The sequence below is a fragment of the Microcaecilia unicolor genome, chromosome 12 (assembly GCF_901765095.1).
Source record: "Microcaecilia unicolor chromosome 12, aMicUni1.1, whole genome shotgun sequence".
NCBI classification, from domain to species: Eukaryota; Metazoa; Chordata; class Amphibia; order Gymnophiona; family Siphonopidae; genus Microcaecilia; species Microcaecilia unicolor.
In genome coordinates this window covers 96,201,680-96,222,440 of record NC_044042.1, presented here as the reverse complement: position 1 = coordinate 96,222,440, position 20,761 = coordinate 96,201,680, and the positions used below count along the sequence as shown (strand labels likewise).

The 20,761-nt window shown below is 39.3% G+C and overlaps 1 protein-coding gene across 1 annotated transcript in view; it reads left to right on the top strand.

Moving 5' to 3' along the window:
- STAT3 (signal transducer and activator of transcription 3) overlaps positions 1 to 20,761 on the top strand; it is a 159,868-nt gene that overhangs the window by 83,619 nt on the left and 55,488 nt on the right. The window contains 6 exon segments of the mRNA XM_030221968.1: positions 452 to 546; positions 691 to 842; positions 926 to 1,084; positions 1,432 to 1,524; positions 11,268 to 11,327; positions 16,492 to 16,521. Coding sequence (XP_030077828.1) covers positions 452 to 546; positions 691 to 842; positions 926 to 1,084; positions 1,432 to 1,524; positions 11,268 to 11,327; positions 16,492 to 16,521 — 589 coding nt within the window.

Below are 20,761 nucleotides of genomic sequence, written 5' to 3'. Positions count from 1 at the left end.
ATGAGTGTGATCTTTAGCCATAAGAATAAGCATATCAAAAAAAAGTATCGGTGAATATGCTTGGCACAGCTTTACCTGAAAATTAAGGATCTTGCATCACTTATATTAATGTGATTCAGCCAAAAATGTGAACATCCTTGAGATTTGGCAAGTAGAGAAATCTGCCCCTGCCAAGACTTAAGGCATGTTAGTTGAGCCTGACTCCTTAATATGCAGCCAGATAGGGGTCTAGATATCTTGGAACTGGCTGATTCCCTCTTCCTCATTGGTAAATCCCACTGACTTGTACTGTACGTTCAATTTCAGTTTGAGTACAGTAGCATAATGGTAACATCAAGCATGGTTTTAGTGGTCAGATGGGTGTGTTCTGTAAATCTAAATACCTATAGTAGAGAACTAATTTGAGTATTATGTTTTTAACATCTTTCTCCTCTTCTGTCCTATTCAATAGACGTGTCGGATCTGAATGGGAATAACCAAGCAGTAACACGGCAAAAAATGCAGCAGCTGGAACAAATGTTGACGGCTTTGGATCAAATGAGAAGAGTATGCTCTATTTAATCTTCTCTCCTGTAGATTTTGACGTTTCCCATCAGATCGTCTTCCGATTTCTGCATCCCCCTGCTGGAAGTTCTTTACACATTTTGCATTTGGAAGATGCACGTTCACAATTCTCTTCAATTTTTTTAGAACATAGTGAGTGATTTGGCTGGGCTGCTGTCTGCCATGGAGTATGTACAGAAAACACTGACTGATGAAGAACTGGCTGATTGGAAAAGGAGGCAACAGATTGCATGCATCGGAGGACCCCCTAATATCTGCCTTGATCGGCTGGAAAACTGGTAAAAAGTGGGGGAAAGCAGTCTCTTTATATGTCACTGTCTTATAGGTTTTGCATGTTAATCTTGTTTTCCTATTTTGATAGGATAACATCTTTAGCAGAGTCTCAGCTTCAAACACGGCAGCAGATCAAGAAACTGGAAGAACTGCAGCAGAAAGTTTCCTACAAGGGCGATCCCATTGTGCAGCATCGACCAATGCTGGAGGAACGTATTGTTGAGTTATTCAGAAACCTAATGAAGAGGTATTATTTTGATATGGGTTGCTCAAATGAGGACAAACTTTGTTAAAGTTTCTTATACTTATTTTTAAGAATGCCCAATAAACACACAGCGTAAGTTAAACAATAAAAGTGTAGAGCAGGGCTCCTGATTTTCAGTGGGAAACATCTGTGTGCGAGGATCACTTCTGCAAATACTGTTGCATTTAATTAGGTTATAGAATCATAAGCCTACATTTATTCCACCGCTATCATTATATAGTTATGAGCTAAAGTTAGGCTAGTGATACTCCAGAATTTTTCCTAAAAGTTACACCCGCTATAACTTGAGTACTTTTCCTACCTTCTTAACATCTGCTCTCCTCCTGCAGTGCATTTGTGGTGGAGAGACAACCTTGCATGCCTATGCATCCTGATCGCCCTTTGGTTATCAAAACAGGTGTGCAGTTTACAACCAAAGTCAGGTAAGTGATTCAGTATGAAGTGGTTTAAAACAACTTGGGAAAGTTTTAGGGTCTGCACAGATAAGCTCTGATGTCTTTTCTCACCAACTCTTTCATGGTGACTAGTCCTGCACTCGTATAACTCCCTTCTTACCTACGCCTTTGTGGTGGATCCAGTGTCAATATCTTACCCCGTGTAATAGAACTGCGGAAGTCTGGGTATAATTTCTACACATCCTGGCGCTTTCACCACTGTAGTGTCCCACCTTTGCCAGGCCAAATGGGTTTGTTTAATAAAACTTTCTGTACTGCGGTTTACAGTAGCAAATAAGTTAATTAACAATTAGAAAAGAACTCCATTGTAGACTGGAAAGATACACATGCATCCATAAAACAAAAAAGGAGAAACGAAAAAAATTGGCTTCAGAATTTAATGTTGCTGTTCTATTTATTTATTAAGACTTATTTACCGCCTTTTTGAAGGAATTCACTCAAGGCGGTGTACATAAGCGATAAACAATTACAGCAGTAAAAATATTCAAATAATACAAAGTATGGCATAGTATACTACTTACAATATCAACACAATACATAATAGAACATTTTACTTGACAGTGTAGGGTATAAGTAAAGGTGGAACATATAGATAGGTAAGAGAGTAGGAGGAGAAAATAAGTTGACTAATTTAACGAAAGGTGCATGTGAGGTCAGAGAGATGGTTAAATATTATCTCAGCTAGGGTAGGAGTGGATTAACATGTCCTGCTGCAGTATGTGCAGCCCGAGTCACTCCTTGTGTGTGTGAGTGAGACTAACAAGTTAGTTACTTCTTCCATTAAAGGGCCTGGTTGAAGAGCCAAGCTTTCACCTGCCACAAACAAAAAAAATTGAGGGAGGAAAATGGCCACCACCAATGAGAAGACTTCATGTTCTCCACCTGGCTGTTCAGCTGAAGCACCAGACGGCAGGAAAGAGAGCCCCGAGGGGAAGCAGAACCCGTTCTAATTTAGAATAAACAGCAAACCCATGGCTGAGCAGAGACAGCAGCTTGAGGCAAAGAGTAACTGGAGAACGGCCAGAAAATGATTAGTGCGCTCTAAACGCTAGAGTTGCCCATAGTGTTCTAGAGTTGCATGATTCCCTTAAGGGGTGAATCATGAAGAACTAGTTTTTCTCTGTCTTCATCTGCTGGTCAACGGACATAACCCACATGTTCTGATCTGGTTTGAATTGGTTGGATGCTAAGGAAGGGTGGAATATGAATTTTTAGTTAAAAATCAATGCCTAAAAAGTAATATTTTAGAATACTAAAGTCAGAAGTTTAAACTACTTACACAGTGATCTTTTTTTTAAAACTGATAAAGCCAGGATTTATAATGTTTATTAAAAGTTTAAAAAATCCTTAATTCCATGTGCATTGTTTGGAAGAGTTCCAAAGATTTTCACAGCACAGGAAAATGCGCCTTTTGTTTGTTTCTGCTAATCTAATCTTTGAACTATAAAATCAACCATAGCTTCCAAATAATGAATTCATAGGCGGATGCATTCCAATTGAAACTTAATGCGGAAAAGACACAATGCCTTATCCTTTCATCGCACTACAATAGAACTAATTACACCAACATAAATATTCCAAATCACACCCTTCCCGTGGCGGACACCCTGAAACTCCTAGGAGTCACAATTGACCGCAACCTTACTTTAGATAGTCATGCGAAAAATGTAACAAGATGTTCCATACAATGTGGAAGTTAAAAAGAGTGAAGCCTTTCTTCCCAAGGGAGGTATTCCGCAACTTAGTGCAATCACCCGTATTGAGTCATTTGGGCTACTGTAACTCAATCTATGCTGGATGTAAAGTCCAAATTAAGACTTCAGACAGCCCAAAATACTGCAGCTAGACTCATATTTGGAAAGGCGAAATATGAAAGTGCTAGACCCCTTAGGAAAAAATTACAATGGCTTCCATTAACAGACAGAATTACATTCAAATTTGCACCTTAGCTCATAAAAATCATCCACGGAGAGGCCCTGACTTATATGTCAAACCTTATAGACCTACCAGCAAGAAATACTAAAAGTTCTTCACGTACTTTCTTAAACCTCCACTACCCTAACTGCAAGGTACTCAATACAAATCATTATATGCATCCAACTTCTCCTACACATCTGCGCACAATGTTGAAATGCACTGCCGAATACCTTGAAAACAACACATGATCTAGCAACTTTCCGGAGGTCACTGAAAACGAACTTATTCAACAAGACCTATAATAAGAATGCTTCATAAAAAAACGCATTTCATATCTATATTAGAACTAATCAACACTGAATTCCTTAAATTGGTTACTTTAATCATATTGTCATTTTACTCTCTGCATATCTTGTAATGTATTATTTCTTTATTTCTAATTCTCATGAATTCCATATACCTTAATTGAAATAATACTTTGTTCTTCTTATTTCGCTAATGGCGACTGTCATGGCGGCATAATGTAAGCCACATTGAGCCTGCAAAGAGGTGGGAAAATGTGGGATACAAATGCAACAAATAAATAAACTATGAAGAATCTGAAGAATGAAGACATATGAACCCCCCCCCCCCCCCTCAAATCACAAGTCAGGAACCTTGGAATACAGTTAGATTCAATACTTAACTCTGATTCCCTACCCTAGCTGAGATAATATTTAACCATCTCTCTGACCTCATGTGCAACTGTCTTCAAATCAGTCACCTTACTTTCTAACTCTTCCTACTTCATACCCATCTATATGTTACAACTTTGCCTTACCCTTCACTACCAATTATAATGTTCTATTACATATTGTGTTGTCATTGCAAGTAGCATACCATGCCATACTTTGTATTGTTGAATGTTTTTACTGCTCTAATTGCCTATTGCTCATGTTTCATCAATTCTTACTGTATACCGCCTTGAGTGAATTCCTTCAAAAAGGCGGTAAAATAAATAATAAATTTATGTTGTATTGTGGTCTGATACTCTTCAGTGCTCTCAAAATCAGCAAAAGGGTCTTAAACTAATCTTTGCCTTAAACTGCAGAGACTGTCTAAGGTCTGGGTTATGTGATTATGTAGTGTACAATTAACAATAGTTGAACCACCATATTCTGAATCTTCTGAAGACAGTTGTTTTTTATGGTAATCCCAAGTATAAAGAGTTAATAGTAGTCTGTGTATTGATCAGAGAGTATAGTACTGTGGTCAAACCTTTGTATTATCTAAATATGGTTATAGATTTCAAATATTTTATAACTGAAAAACAGATTCTAACCACTGCCATGATATGAAATTGGAAGAAAGGATCAAAACTGTGATCATACTTAGGTTCTTAAATTCTGTTTTTTGAGAGGAGTTGATTTTTAATTAGTGTTTCAAGAGGGGTAGTATGTAAGAGCTGGTTTTGGATGGATTAAATTTACTATTTGTCATCCAGTGTCATTCAGGCATGTAGTTAGCCTGTCTAATTGTTCTTGAGGATAAAGTTTGCTTATAGGTTGCATATAAATGCTAGAGGGGTGAGAATTGAACCCCTTGGATTCCTATAATGAATTCCGATGGGTCAGAGTAGTTGATATTAAGTAAATTGGCCCTTTTATTCCACTTTTACTAGAAGCATTCTGGTTCACAGTGGAGCACAACAAATGGAAAAAAAAATCAAACTTCTAAACAAATAGAAGATTTAAAGACAAGCTCTGATAAAATTACAGAGCATAAGAAAATATATAGGAAAAATCAAAACCTGAAAATCGATCATAGTCCACCGTTCTTTGTCTAATATCCAAGTCCAGCTTCTATCACGTCTGAGTTTCTCATTTTATACAATAGTAAGGTTAAAAAAAAATAATTGAGCCTGAAGTTTTTCTGTCAATAACTTAAACGGACATTTGATACTGGAAAGGTCAATTCTCAAAACAAGAAGAAACAAAAAGATCAAGCAGCCTACTGGCCTATGAAGGTAGAAGCATGGGCCATAATATCAGGGGCTTGTGGCCTACAGTTGAGGATAATATAGATGAAAAAAATGGGTTTCACTTTCTTTCACAAAATAATTCAGCTCAAATTTTAAATCTAGAGACAGCTCTAGATTTTGCCTATTATTGTTTGTTTGAGTCATTTCCTGATCAGTAGGCAATTATGGCTTGAACGAAGCAATCAAGCAGAGGAATAGTGCTGAAGGTGATGGGTCAGATAGTGTAGTTCAACACCTCTTGAGTGCCTTTTAGAAATGATCGGAGTGGGGGGGGGGGGGGGGGGGGGGGGGGGAGGACCAGTAGAGATTATCAAGGAAGTAGCCCAATCCCACTTTTAATTCCTATAATAATGTTTATTCATCTATATAATAATAATAAAACTTTATAGCCCCTATATATATATATATATATATATATATATATATATATATATATATATATATATATATATAAATCTAAGCGTGGAACAACCCACATACAAAATACAATAAAAACTATTTCTTTCCTCAAGACAATGTTCTGTGTTGACTGAAGTTCAGTGGGCAATGCATTCCATAATTTCAGACCTTGATCTAAAAAATAGAGGACCTACATCTTCCAAATAGACCTGATGAAATGAAGGCACTTCAAGTAGCTCTTTCTGAGATGATTTCGGGGAGCGAGCGGGTTGATAACACCTAAGAGTGGCACTGAGTGTTGGGGAAATATTACCATTCAATATTTTAAAAACCAACAAAATTTAAACTCAATACGGAATTTTATAGGGAGCCAATGCAATGATTTCAAAATTGGAGTTACATGATCGTAGCATGATCCTCCTTTAATCACTCTAGCTATAGAATTTTGAACAACTTGCAGCGCCTTTTACATGTTACCTGTTGCATCACCGTCTAAGGCAGGGTGAACAACTTGTGGTCTGCCATCAAAATTATCCGGCTCACAAGACCATGGAGTTGAGTGCAGTTTAAACTCTGTTATATGTACGATATTACATGGTTAATATTTCCACCAGTTGTAAGTCTGATTGCTTAAGAGAACAGTGTTCACTGCACTTTCCATCGGTGTGTAACGTTAGATTTAAGAAATTGTCTACTTCTATTTCTTATAAGGCTGTATCATTTGGAATTTAGATTGTAAGCTATTTTGGGCAGGGACTGTCTTTTCTTCATGTTCAATTGTGAAGCGCTGCATACGACTGGTAGCGCTGTAGAAATGATTTGTAGTAGTAGTAGTTTAACTTTAGAACTTAGGTTGATAGGAAATTATCTATATTTTAGGAAACCACTTAAGCCTTTTTTTTATTTCAGAAGTATTTATTTGTAAAGTATTTTAATGTATAAAAATTTGTTTTTAATTGTCTAGTATAATGTGATGTAATGGAAGTATACAAAAAAAAATCATTAACCAGAGTTTTGGTGTGTTTAAATACTGTATTTCACAAATATTTTCGGAATAGCCCCTCTAGCAGTTTGTTTTCAACAGTTAATTTTTATTTATTCATCATAGAAGGTCTGTGGAGCTCTGTGCATTTCTGGTTCCAACATTATATAATCTTGGGGCCCACTAGGGGTAGTAATAACTCTGTGTATAAAGTTTGCCCACTCCTAATTTAAGGAGCGCATATATAGCCATGTGCATTACTCATAGGGCAGCACAGGACCTGAAATGAGCTGTGATATTTTAAGGATGATCCACTTCACGAATCAGTACAATTTGTATGGAATATCAAAAGATTGCAACACGAGAAGCTCTACGCACAGAGAAGATTCCTTACAATATTTTGGACTTAACATATAGAATACCAATTTGTAATAATGTCACGTATTTGTGCAGTGATAAAAGATGTTATATTGAAGTGTTAGCTTCATATCTCCTTAAGGGTAAAGTGATTGTGGGTAAGAAATAGTATGAATGGAGAGGGGTTATGATTTAGTATGCATGGATGGAATGTATGTAGAAGACATAGAGGATTAGTAATATGGAAGGCCCATATAGTGAGTGATTGGGCAGATATACAGAAACTGAACAAATATCTGATCCAGGACATTGGTAGAATACTGTCATGTGAGAAATATTTCCTCAAATTATTACTTTAAAAGGAGTGAAGCCTGTGAAAACTGGGATTACTTTAATCAGTGGGATTTGAATTAGAGACTTAAGTATATGTATTGTTAAATAACTTCTGGTTTTTAAAAGAGAGAGAATGTAATCAGATGTAGTATTTCTACTACTACTACTATTTAGCATTTCTATAGCGCTACAAGGCATACGCAGCGCTGTACAAACATAGAAGAAAGACAGTCCCTGCTCAAAGAGCTTACAATCTAATAGACAAAAAATAAATAATATTGGACAATAAGTATGTTTTTCAATGAAATGATTTGACTATACACCGTATTGGCCTTGAAGAAGCCAACCAGATGATCAATGTGGAATAATGAATTAGACAAGTAATATCTGGGGATAAACAGGTTAATACCACGTTTTGTTTTTTCTGTTTACTGTTTAATTGATCTCCTTATCTTGTTTCACTCTCCCTATTTAGTGGTCTAAGGAAGAGAATAGAATTACCTGACTGAAATAATTCCTACACATTACTTTCTCTGTATTTCCAGCAAGTTGTTTTATCGCTTGTAAAAATTTAAATGGTTATAAATAAAAAAATTTAAAAAAAAGAATACTGTCATGTGAAACATATTCCCATAGGCTTGCGGTTGCATAAAGAACCAAGGTTTCTGGATGATGCTGAATATGTTTCACAGTGGAATGAACCCATACCCCAGTGTTCCTTAGATTCAACGCTAATAACTATCCAGAAATTAAACACTATTGTTAGAACTACACAGAAGGAGGTAGGTAGAAAATTGCAGGAGATAAAAATAGGTGCTCAGAAGCAGAATTTAAAAAAAAGTATGAGGAACATAAACAAACGATACAGAAGTATAAAATGGAAATCAGAAGACAAAAAATATCAAAATTTAAACGTGACTAGCAGGATTACACTTGTGGTTTCGTAATAATAAATCTAGGAGAAATAGAAAACAATTAAAGAGTAGGGTTCATTAATTCATCTAGTGAGTCCTCAGGAGAGGAAGACAGTTTAGGTAATAACAAGATGCCAGAGGAGCAGACTAATATAGATTCCCAGTCTTTTTTAGTACCAGCACCTATGCCGTTAGACACAGTAGACAACCCCAAGTAGGGAGAGCACGACCCAAAAGGCAACAAAGGAAACAGCATTGAATTTATTTAATATCTGCTCTAAATCTTTGACTGATCAGCAGCAAATTGTATTATCTAGAGGGTTATCGTTTGGCCCTACGAGTTCATATGATCACTATACAAATTTTTTAGGAAATTACATCTGAGAAAGCATTTTGTGGATAAAAATGTGGAAGAAAAACAAGAGGGATATATGAAATCCTTCATTAGTAAGCATCGTGTGCCCTCGATATGGGTACCACTGGGTCCTGTAGATCCAATTATTAACACGTTTCAACAGTGGGTTCTTTGGGATGTGGAAAAATTGGAAAAAGACATAGGAAAGGAGTATGGGAATATGTCAGGAGATATGTGGAGAGCACTGAAAGAATTACAACAAGATAAACCTTTGGTGATTTCACGAGCAGATAAAGGGTGTGGAGTTGTAGTTCAAGACAGTACGCAATATTATACAGAAGCTGAGAGTTAGGAGAGAGATTGTTTTATGAGGAGTTAAATCAAGACCCCACCACAGAATATCAGCAAGCGGTGGAGGCACTGTTGAAACGAGTTAATCAAGAGGGTACTATCTCTAGTAGAGAATATAGATATTTGTATCAACAATTTCCAACTGTCCCTCATTTATTTTATCCAAAAAGTGCATAAGAGTTTGAAAAAACCTCCAGGATGTCCTATAGTGAATGGTAAAGGTTCCCTGTGGGAATTGTTATCCCAGTATTTGGATTTTTATTTAGGAGCAGAAGTAGGAAAAATCCCTCATTTGTAAAAGATTCCACACATACCGTGTTTCCCCAAAAATAAGACACTGTCTTATATTTATTTTTCCTCCCCAAAACGCGCTAGGTCTTATTTTCGGGGGATGTCTTATTTTCTGGGAAACGCCGGGCCTCCCCTCCGTCGCTCCCGGAACTAACCTGAAGCTCCTTTCACCTTTGCAAATTCGGATTCGAAGCAGCAGCGCAGCAGGGCAGACCTCTCCTTCCTTCCGTGTCCCACCCTCGCCTGACATAATGTAATGTCGGGCGGGACACGGAAGGAACGAGAGGTCTGCCCTGCTGCGCTGCTGCTTCGAATCCGAATTTGCAAAGGTGACAGGAGCTTCGGGTTAGTTCCGGGAGCGACGGGGGGGGGGGGGGGGGGCGACCTTGGGTGGCTCTCTGCGGCCCTGCTTAAAAAAAAAGTTTGGTAGGTCTTACTTTTGGGGGGATGTCTTATATTTTAAATTTGCAGGAAAACCCTGGTAGGTCTTATTTTCGGGGTAGGTCCTATTTTCGGGGAAACACGGTATGTTGAAACAGCTTGATGACCTCCGGTTGCCTGAGGATCAATCAGTGACTCTTATCACTTTAGATGTGAATGCATTGTACACTAACATCCCCCAGGAAGAGGCCTTACATATGATTGATTTGAGGTTAAATATAATGGAATTATCTGCAGCACAGGTTACTCTGTTAAATCAAATGGCTAAACTTATCATTTCAAAAATCAATTTCACATATCAACAAAGATATGTTTTGCAAATTAAGTGGAATGCTATGGGGGCAACTGTAGCCCCCACAGTGGTGTGCCTGTATATGGTCTTATTTGAGGAATAATTTGTGAACAGTGTGTATAGCTCTTTTATAATCTCTTGGAGGAGGTATATAGATGATATCTTGTTGATATGGAAAGAGGATCAAAAATCTTTGGAAGATTTTATAGGGTATTTGAATCAAGTGGACAGGAACGTCTCTTTTTCGATCCACGTGGGAGGCCATGAGGCACAGTTTCTGGACATACATATATGTTACTAAAGGGGCAAATTTAAGACTAAATCATCTTTTCACTTCAGACCTCACCTTGGTGCAGTCCCAGTCAAACATCCACCAGGCAAATGGCAGGAGATGTTCTTAACTTCACATTTGCTGCCATGGAGCCAGTCTTGCAAAATAAGCCACAAAATCTTGCAGAATATCGTAAGACCAGCTATGTGGCAGCAGGGGATGATATTAAGTGCATCTTCTGCAGGCTTTGGGGTGGGCAGTGAAGATGGTACTGCACAAGATGGGATTAGATTGGGGTGATCGGGTTTGGGTTATGTTGCGCTGAATCCAGTGGGATTTCAAGATGCTTGTTTTTTTCTTTGTTGTTTTTTTTTGTTTTTTGTTTTTTTGAGGGAGCAACTAACAATTGTCCATCTTCTGGCAATATCAGGTCTACTTTTACTTATGAGACCCTCTGTTAGGAAGGCCCAGGGCAGCAGCACCCTTTTCCCCCATAGGTAAAATTAGCCCTTCTGATCACTGCTGGGCAAATGTACTTAATGTTTTGTATTTTTTATGAGGTTGAGGGGTGGGAAAGGGCTTGCATTTCCAATCTGCACTGTGTGATCATTTGAATGTTTCCTTTCAAGTATTCTGTTGTAAACATTTTATTTTTAATGCCAGCTACAGTCTTGACTCCCACATTTCTTTTGCCTTGATGCTTTTGGATAATAGTATTGTTGAAGTCTGCTAAATTTAAGTGTCTTTAGTTGCATGGCTTGTAACTGAAACGGTTCTCTGTTGGCAGGTTGCTGGTCAAATTTCCTGAGCTAAACTATCAGCTTAAAATAAAAGTTTGCATTGACAAGTAAGTAAATCAAAGATGACTAAAACTTTTATAGAGTGCATGTTTGTTGCAAGAATTTGCTATACTGCCAATTATAATTAAATATCAAAGCGAAGTGTATGTTTGTTTGCTGTACTACCTGTCATAATTAAATATCAAAGCTGTTCTGTTTTTCCAATCTGTTGTACATGTTTTTCATACTTTCCCGATTGTATGATGGGGGGTAGGATGGGATTCAGGTATAGCGCCTTGGGGGAGGAGGAGCTTAGAAGTTACTCACTGTAGATCTATAACAAATTGAAGATGACTAATACTGTGATTTTTTTTTTCTTCTGTTCCATTGTTTATTGTTCCATTTATTGCATAGTCATCAATAAAAGCATTTCAGACTAAATATCAAAGCAGTTTACAATTGAGTAAAAACACAGAAGGAACAAAGTCCCGTCCTATCATAGGACATCTAATAGCAAGAAGCAGAAACAAAGTTCATGATCTGCAAGCCCTGGTTAGAGGCAGACTTAGATATTGTTGCTATCATGGAGACATGTTTCAGTGATTCCCATGAATGGGACACAAACATACCAGGCTAAAATCCATTTAGGAAGGATAGAGATAGTAACATAGTAGATGACGGCAGATAAAGACCTGTATGGTCCATCCCGTCTGCCCAACAAGATAAACTCATATGTGCTACTTATATGTATACCTGACCTTGATATGTCCTTGTCATTTTCAGGGCACAGACCATATTAGTCTGCCCAGCACTAGCTTTGCTTCCCAATTAGTGGTGTTGCCACCCAATCTGTTAAGCTTCTGAGGATCCATTCCTTCTGAACAGGATTCATTTGTGTTTATCCCATGCATTTTTGAATTCCGTTACTGTTTTCATCTCCACCACTTCCCGCGGGAGGGCATTCTGAGATGGTTGAAAAGGTGGAGGAAGTAGCTCTGTATATGAATAACGATATCAAAGCAACTGAAATGCAGGAGGGCCTGGGAAAGGAAGAGGCGGTATGGATCACCTTGAAAAGAGAAAATGGAACCTTTGTCCACATGGGTGTTGCTTACAGACCTCCAACACAATCAGTGCAACTACATAAAGATCAGGTTACAGATATCCAAAAGTTGGAAAAGGAAGGGGAGGGCCTGTTGCTGGGAGATTTCAACCTGCTGGATGCAGATTGGAAAGTTCCATCTGCGGAATTGTAAAGAAGTAGAGATATTGTGGATACTTTTCAAAGTACTCTGCTCAGACAAATGGTGACAGAATCCACGAGGGAAGGAGCATCGCTGGATCTGGAGCTCACAACTACTACTACTACTTAACATTTCTAGAGCGCTACTAGGGTTACGCAGCGCTGTACAAATTGGGGAAAGTGTGTCTAATGTCTGAGTGGGTGCCCACCTGGGCAGTAGTGATCATCAAACAGTTTGGTTTGATATGACAGCTAAAAGCGGAGGGCAGCCACTCAAAACTCAGTCTTGGATTTCGAACATGCTGACTTTTGTAAAATGGGTGAGTGCCTGAAGAAAAAGCTGTTGGGCTGGGAGGACATACAAGTAGTGGAAAGACAGTGGTCCAGGCTGAAAGGAGCTATAAATAAGGCTACTAACCTTTATGTGAGGAGAGTAAATAAAAGCAAGAGTAAAAGGAAACCAATATGGTTCTCCATGCAAGTGGCTGAGAAACTAAAGGCAAAAGTGTTGGTGTTTATGAAATACAGAAAAACTCAAGAAGAGGAACACAGAGAGGAATACTAGATGAAACTGAAAGAGGCCAAAAGAGATATACATCTGGCAAAAGTGGAAGAACAAACGGCTAGAAATGTAAGTAGGGGAGACCAGAATTTTTTCAGGTATATTAGTGAAAGGAGGAAGGCTAAAAATGGAATTGAGACTGAAAGATGCTGTGAACTACTGTGTGGAGAATGGTGAGGATAAAGTAAATGTGATAAACAAATACTTCTGCTCTGTGTTCACGGGCAAGGATCACGATTGGCTGCAAATGTAAAGGCTGTTAAGTCCAAGTAAGTAAATATGAGCATGGAGTGAATATAGCACCATTCTCAGAAGAGGGTATTTATGAGCAACTTGAAATTTGAAGGTGGAGAAAGCCATGGGACTGGACAGGATCTATCCCAGGATATTGAGGGAGTTTTAGAGAGGTTCCAAGGGATTGGAGAAGAGCGGATGTGGTCCCTGTTCACAAAAGTGGTGACAGAGAAGAAGCTGAAAACTACAAGCTGGTAAGCCTCACTTAAGTTATGGAAAAGTAATGGAAAAGATGCTGAAGGAAGGATAATGAATTTGCTGGAATCCAATAGGTTACAAGGTCCAAGACAGCATGGTTTTGCCAGAGGTAAATCGTGCCAAACAAATCTGATTGAATTCTTTGATTGGGTGGCCAGAGAATTGGATCGAGGATGTTCACTAGATGTAATCTGCTTAGATTTCAGCTAAGCCTTTGACATGATTCCTCATAGGGGGCTCTTGTATAAACTTGACAGGCTGTAGTTAGGACCCAAAGTGGGTGAACTGGTTGACAGATGTCAGAGGGTGGTGGTTCATGGAATTCACTCGGAGGAGGGAAGGATGAGTAGTGGAGTGCCTCGAGGATCGGTGCTGGAGCCTATTCTGTTCAAAATATTTTTAAGCAACATTGCTGAAGGGTAAGAAGGTAAAGTATGCCTTTTTGCAGATGGTACCAAGATTTGTAACAGAATGAACATACCGGAGGGAATGGGAAACAGGAAAAAGGATCTGCAAAAGTTAGAAGAATGGTCTAATGTTTGGCAATTAAAATTCAAAGAAGTGCAGAGTGATGCACTTAGGAAGTAGAAATCCAAGGGAGCTATATGTGAGAGGCTGATATGCACAGATAGGGACTGCTGGGTGATAGTATCTGAGGATTTAAAGATGACAAAACAGTGTGACAAGGCGGTAGCCATAGCCAGGATGATGCTAGGCTGTATAGAGAGAGGTAGGTTTCCATCAACACCTCACTGCCCAAAACCCCCAGGCCCAGTGTTCTCGACCTTGCCAGTCCAGTCCTCAAAAACCCCAGCCTGCTCCCCAGTCGAGACGAGGGACGAGCTTTTGACTGGCTCCAGGAGAGCATAGCCATGCTGAAAGCAACCATCCTGGGCAGTGTACTGGTGGGGGTGGGTGGGGGAGACTGAATTTTTATCAATACAGGTGGCTTCTTGTAACCTCCAACCAATGGGTTCTTCAAATAGTCCTCCTCATTTACCAAATTGTCCCACCAACGGCTTCATACGTCAGCTCCTCAGCACAAGCAGGTGCTTGTAGAGGACATCTGTGTCCTTCTACAGGCCAATGCGGTCGAACCTGTCACCAGAACAAGAAGGAAAGGGATTCTATTCCAGGTACTTCCCTGTGCCCAAGAAGACAGGCGGGTGGGGAGATTTTGGTCCCATCCTAGACCTAGGGGCCCTGAACAAATTCCTGGTCAAAGAGAAGTTCAGGATGATCTGGGCACCCTTCTCCCTATGATTCAGGAAAACGGTGGCTGTCCTCTTTGGACTTGAAGTCATTCATATACACACATTTCAATACTTCCCAGTTAAAGGAGGTATTGCAAGATTCCAGATAGGGAAACACCAGTACCGCATTCTGCCATTTGGCCTTGGTCAGTTACCAGGGTTTTCACAAAGTGTCTAACAGTAGTGGCAGTGTATTTACCCAGATTGGGAATTTGTTTCCCTATCTGGATGATTGACTGCACATTGCAGGAGGAGGCAACAGATTCAATGCACCTATTCAGGTGTTGGAGCTACTAGTTTGTCATAAACTACCCCAAGTCTCACCTCCTTCTGAGTACATATGAACCCTGCTCGAATACAGACTCTGGCTTTTCTCCCACAAGCGAGAGTAGACACCTTGACAACACTAGCCTTGCAGGTCTGAAGCAGCAAGCAGGTTACTGCTTGGCAAATGTTGAGATTGATGGGCCACATGGCCTCAACAGTGCATATCACTCTCATGGCACAGCTCTATTTCAGAGCGTCCTAGTGTTTTGGTTTCCCAGTGGTTTTAAGCAGCTGAGAATCTATCAATGCAATCCAAATTTCACCACAGTTAACTCATGCCCTTCTCTGGTGGACAATTCAGTCAAATTTGACTGTGGGACTACCATTCCAAATTCCGCCTCTTCAGATGCATCCAACCTAGGATGGGAAGTTCATGTAGATGAGCTTCACACCCAGGGAATTTGGTGTGCTCAGAAAACAGATCTTGATATCGACCTCCTCAACCTGAGGGCCATTTGGAACACTGTAAAGGCTTTCAGTGATTGGCTACAGAACCAAATTATTCTCATTTAAAAAGACAATCACATTGCTGCGTTCTATGTAAACAAGCAGGGGGTACTGGTTCCTACCCCTTGTGTCTGGTGGCAGTGGGCCCTCCTTCCTGGAATGGTAATTTGAGCCACATATATTCCAGGAAATAACAACTGCCTGGCGGACAGAATGAGGCAGGATTTTGGAACCGCACAAGGTGTCTCTCAACATGGGTGTAGCCCATAAGATTTTCAGAGCGTGGGGCACCCCTCAGTGGGTCTTTTTGCCACTCAATCAGCAAGGTTACCCCAGTTCTATTCCAGGCCCAGATCACACAAAAGACCATTGGGGGAAGGGACTTCATTATGCATATCTCCCAATACCTCTCATAAAGGAGACTTTGTTGAAACTCAAGCAAGAGCAGGGAACTATGATCCTAATTGCGCCTTACTGGCTGAGGCAAAGAAGAAAGAGGGAGAAGAGGCAGGAACATTTTTGTTTACAGTATCATTCTTGTCTGTGTTCCTTTGACTGTGGAAAACCATACATTGCCCAAAATTGGAGCAAACAGGGAAAATGCTTTATGGTTTAAGATATATTTCAACCAGTTCCCTTGGTAACCATTTAATTTCTTTATCATATGCATAATGAGCAAATTGCACTTTAAATGTCAGTTTATTTCAGTATAAGTTCAAAAAGCCATTATGAAAACTTTCCTTTGATTTTGAGAAGAGGAAGCATGCGTCATTTTATTCTTAGAACACGTTTGTATAAATTTTTTAAGTACACAATGTTATAATGGAAATAAGTTGATCGCTTATGTAGCCTCTTATGTTGTTGCTTTTGGATTTACTTTTGGCTTTGTTTTCCTTTCCTCTCAACAGAGACTCGGGAGATGTTGCTGCACTCAGAGGGTAAGAGCAATAAATTGAGCAGCATGCCTCCGAATAGTAGCATCTTAAGTTTCTTAATTCAAAGAGTAGAAAATGTGTTCATCATTTTGGTCCTTAAATGAGAAAATCAAATGTGGTATTCCTGTTTCCATCATCTGTGGAGTTGTTTTTTTTTTTTTTTTATATATATATTTCTAACTTTTTAAACATACAACCAAGCCATCACTTGTACAGGAAAGTGACATAAGAAAAACAAAATACAATTGTTTTCCAGCGAGTCCTTAAGGAAACAACGTCACTCGAGCCCACATTAACAGGATCCAAGACTTAGAGAGAAGAAGCATTAACAATTTAAAGGAAATTAAGCAGCTAAAAATGTTATGTGCTTGCCATTAGCTTATAATAAAAAGCTAACATCAGGTTCTCCTGACACTTGTTTATTAACCAAAAAAGTAGAGAGGTGTGGTTTAAAAACCCCCCACATATTTAATGGACTTATATCTGATAATACATTTACAAGGATATGTTAAGACAGTGGTTCCCAAACCTGGTCCTGGAGGTACCCTAGCCAGTCAGGTTTTCAAGAAACCCACAATGAATATTCATGAGAGAGGTTTGCATGCACTGCCTCCACTGCATGCAAATCTCTCTCATAAATATTCATGGTAATCCCAAAAACCAGACTGGCTGGGGTGCCTCCAGGACCAGGTTTGGTAACCACTGTCTTAAGAAAAAGGTTGCTCCAATTTGAAGTGCACCTGGTGATCTTAATAACAAAAACTGTCCACGATTATGTTGGGTATCTCTTGACATATCAGCAAATAAGTCTTGAAGCCCAAAAAATGATCTTCTCTGTTTTTATTTTATTTATTCATACATGCATCCCACAGTTATCCAATAACAAGTTTCGGTTCAATGTGGCTTACATTTAACAGTTGTTAGACATTAAATTGATTCAATTACATTTACACGATTGTATGATGCTGTGTTTTACAGTGGTTGGGAAGATAGTACGTATGGAATAGTCATTGGGTTTCTTGAGAAGATATATCTTAGTTCATTTCTTAAAAGATGCGTTACAGTTAGGTTGTGTTGTATATTGTTATTGATCATAGAATTTCCTGATGAGTTAGGTCTTTAGGTCTTTTCTGAACTGGAGGTAGTTTGTGATGCTTCTTATGACTATGGAAATTGAACCACCATTTTGAGCCCAGGTAGCTAAATCCCGCCATGTAGGTGGACTTGTATGTTTTTGCAGTTGGGCAGGTGAAGTAGGTAACCTCTGGTTCCTGGATTTGCATTTCTTGGTGATAGTATGATCATGTATAGCATGTAGTCCAGTGACATGCCAGACAGTATTTTGAAGATGATTATGCTGGTTTTGAAAAATAGTCTGGCCTTGATAGGGAGCCAGTGTAGCATTATGAGTAGTGGGGTTGCTCTATCATATTTCGACTTTTTGAATATCCATCTCGCTGCTGTGTTTTGGATGGTCTGCAACAATCGTAGTAGGTATTCTCTGTAGCCTACATATGCTGCCTTACAGTAGTCTAGTTGGGACAGTATCAGCGTCTGTACTGTCTGGGGGAAATAGTCTCCGATTCTTCTCAGTTTCTATAGTGTTTTGAAGCTTTTTGATGTGATTGCAGCAACTTTGTCTTCAAGGGTCAGATGTTTGTTGAGAATGAATCCTAGTATTTTATTTCAATTGTGTAAGATTGTTGATCTGTTAAGAGGTTTTGTTAAGTAGTGGGTTTGTGCTGCCTGGATAAAACCAGGAGTTTGGTTTTGTCTCTCTTCAGTTTGTTTGACAGTTGTGGCCCAATGTTCTATGAGGTAGGGCCCTTTATTGGCCTTATCCAGTATCTCTGTGATGCTGCTGTTGTAAGGTATGTAGATGGTGACATTGCATGTATGAATGGGTTTAAACCCAGTTTTTCCAGTTTCTTGCCAAGTGGAGCCATCAGGACATTGAATAATATTGGTGATAGCCAGCAAACCCTGAGGGACCCTGCATTCAGGGATCCAGGAGGCTGAAAATTCATTGGACATGTTGACAAGGTAGGTCATTAGTATTGTGTGATCTACTAGGTCGAATTGTAGTAGTAGTATTGACTGGCCTTGGCTTATTATTATTCTGAATTTTGTGATCAGGGTGGTTATGACTGTTTCAGTGCAATAGCATGATCTGAAGCCTGATTGAGAGCTGTGAAGGACTTGGTGCATTAGGTATTCTGTTAATTGTTGTTGTGCTACTACTAGTCCCTCCATTGTTTTTGTCAGCAGTGTTATTGATGCCACTGGTCTGTAATTAGTGAGTTCATTGATCTTTCTGGGGTTGTCTTTAGGAATTGGAGTGAGTATGATGTTGCTCTTGTCAGAAGGGAAATGGCCTTTCAAGAACATGTATTCTATGTGTTCAGTTAAGCGTTTGATGAACCAATCTGGTGGGTTTTCCATCATGTAGTTTGGGCAATTGGCGTGTGCATATTTTGTCAGTAGTTCTTTAACTGAGCTGGTTGTTGGTATCTTAAAAGAGGACCAGATTCTGTATGCCTTGATGTGGTCCTCGTTAATTTCACATTTGTGTAGGAAATCTGAGTGTTGTTTATGTTGCAGCTAGGTTTGATCTTATTTTTATTTTTTTCTTCAAAAATATTGTGGAAATTTATGTGCTGTTGGTGGTTTTTCGTTTGACGTTAGCAAAGCTTGTGTGTTCAGTACGTTTTTCATTTGTTCATATATTTTTTCATGTTTATCTCCTCTTAACCATGCCTTGTCTGTGTTAAAGCCACTGTGGCTATCAAAGTGGCTGCAGTGGCTACTTCTGAGTCTGAAGTTTCCAGGAAGGTAATCTTGTGAAAAAGAGGGGGAAATATCCTTAGAAATTCCCAAAATGTCCATCAAATAACACTTCAACATATTCCTAGGTTGCAAACACCTGAGGGAAATTCAGAAAACAAAGATTACTTCCAGCATGGTTTTATAAGGCTTCACATTTATTCCTCAAATTGGTCTTATCCTTCACCCTTATAGGTTTGTAAATTTTGAATGCCAGTCTGATCCTTATCTGTGTGATCAACACGAGTAACCAAAGCCTTCACCTCCACCCCTGTTTATCAGTTTTTATTTCCACCTGAGTTCTCTTCTGCGAAAGAGCATGAAGTTGAGGGAAAGGGGATATATCGCCTTCCTGTGTTTTTTTTTTTTTTGCAACTACATTCAATGCAGTTTACATAGTATTTACAGGTACTTATTTGTACCTGGAGCAATGGAGGGTTAAGTGACTTGCCCAGAGTCAATAGTCTTGCTCAAGTCCAAAATCAATAACCACAATGAGTCCAGGATCAGGCTTCCTCTGTAGAAATTCCAGAACAGATACCTTCCAAGTCCTCTTTGGCAATTCCTCCTTATTCTTCGGTGAAACTTGCCATGGTAGCACTCTTCCTAGGCGAGACTACCAAAGAAATCCCCTCGGCACCTACTTGCTGTTGTAGAGTCTCAGCACAGTACTCCTTGCACTTCCAAACATGAGTGTGGCTGACTCAAAATGAGGGAACTATTACTTTGTGGCTGTGAGGGAGGGACTTTTTGGTTGGGGGCTCAGTGTGGTATCTAGACCAGGAGACACCACCAACTCTTCTGTAATGGCGGGCTGCCTGCCCAACCCCTCCACAAACCCAACGCTTCTCACATGAAAATTCATTGGGCTCACTACACAGGTTGTCGGCAGCTGGGAGACTCAAACAGTATTTTGAAGATGATTATGCTCATGATTTAGCCATTGAAAAGATGAAAAAAAGTTCAAAGAAAATTGAGAAGCTATAGAGCACACCAGGTGCGTGCAGTTATCTTGGATCCTACATATGTGTTTATTTTTAGTGTCTGTATATATGCCTCCACTGTTCCAGTTGAGATAAACGTGTGGTGTCAGAAAAGGATTGCTTGTGTTGGCTTTGTTCTGTGGTTCTCACCTTAAGAATATGAATGCGAATTGTCTTGATAAGAGTATCTGCTGAGATTCACTACTATGTATGGAGAATATTTCACAGTGCTAGAGTTGTGTTCAGACTGCACTTTTTCTCCAACAAAACAATATTCCTGCATTGATGGCCTGGGAGGGAAATTGCTGTTCTCCATGGACAAACAGGATAGAATCAGCCACACATGTGCCCATTAAGTCTCTAATACAGATAAGTAACCCTTCTTTTTATGATTTTAATTTCTCTTCTTTATATAATGGACTTGGAATCAGTGTGGT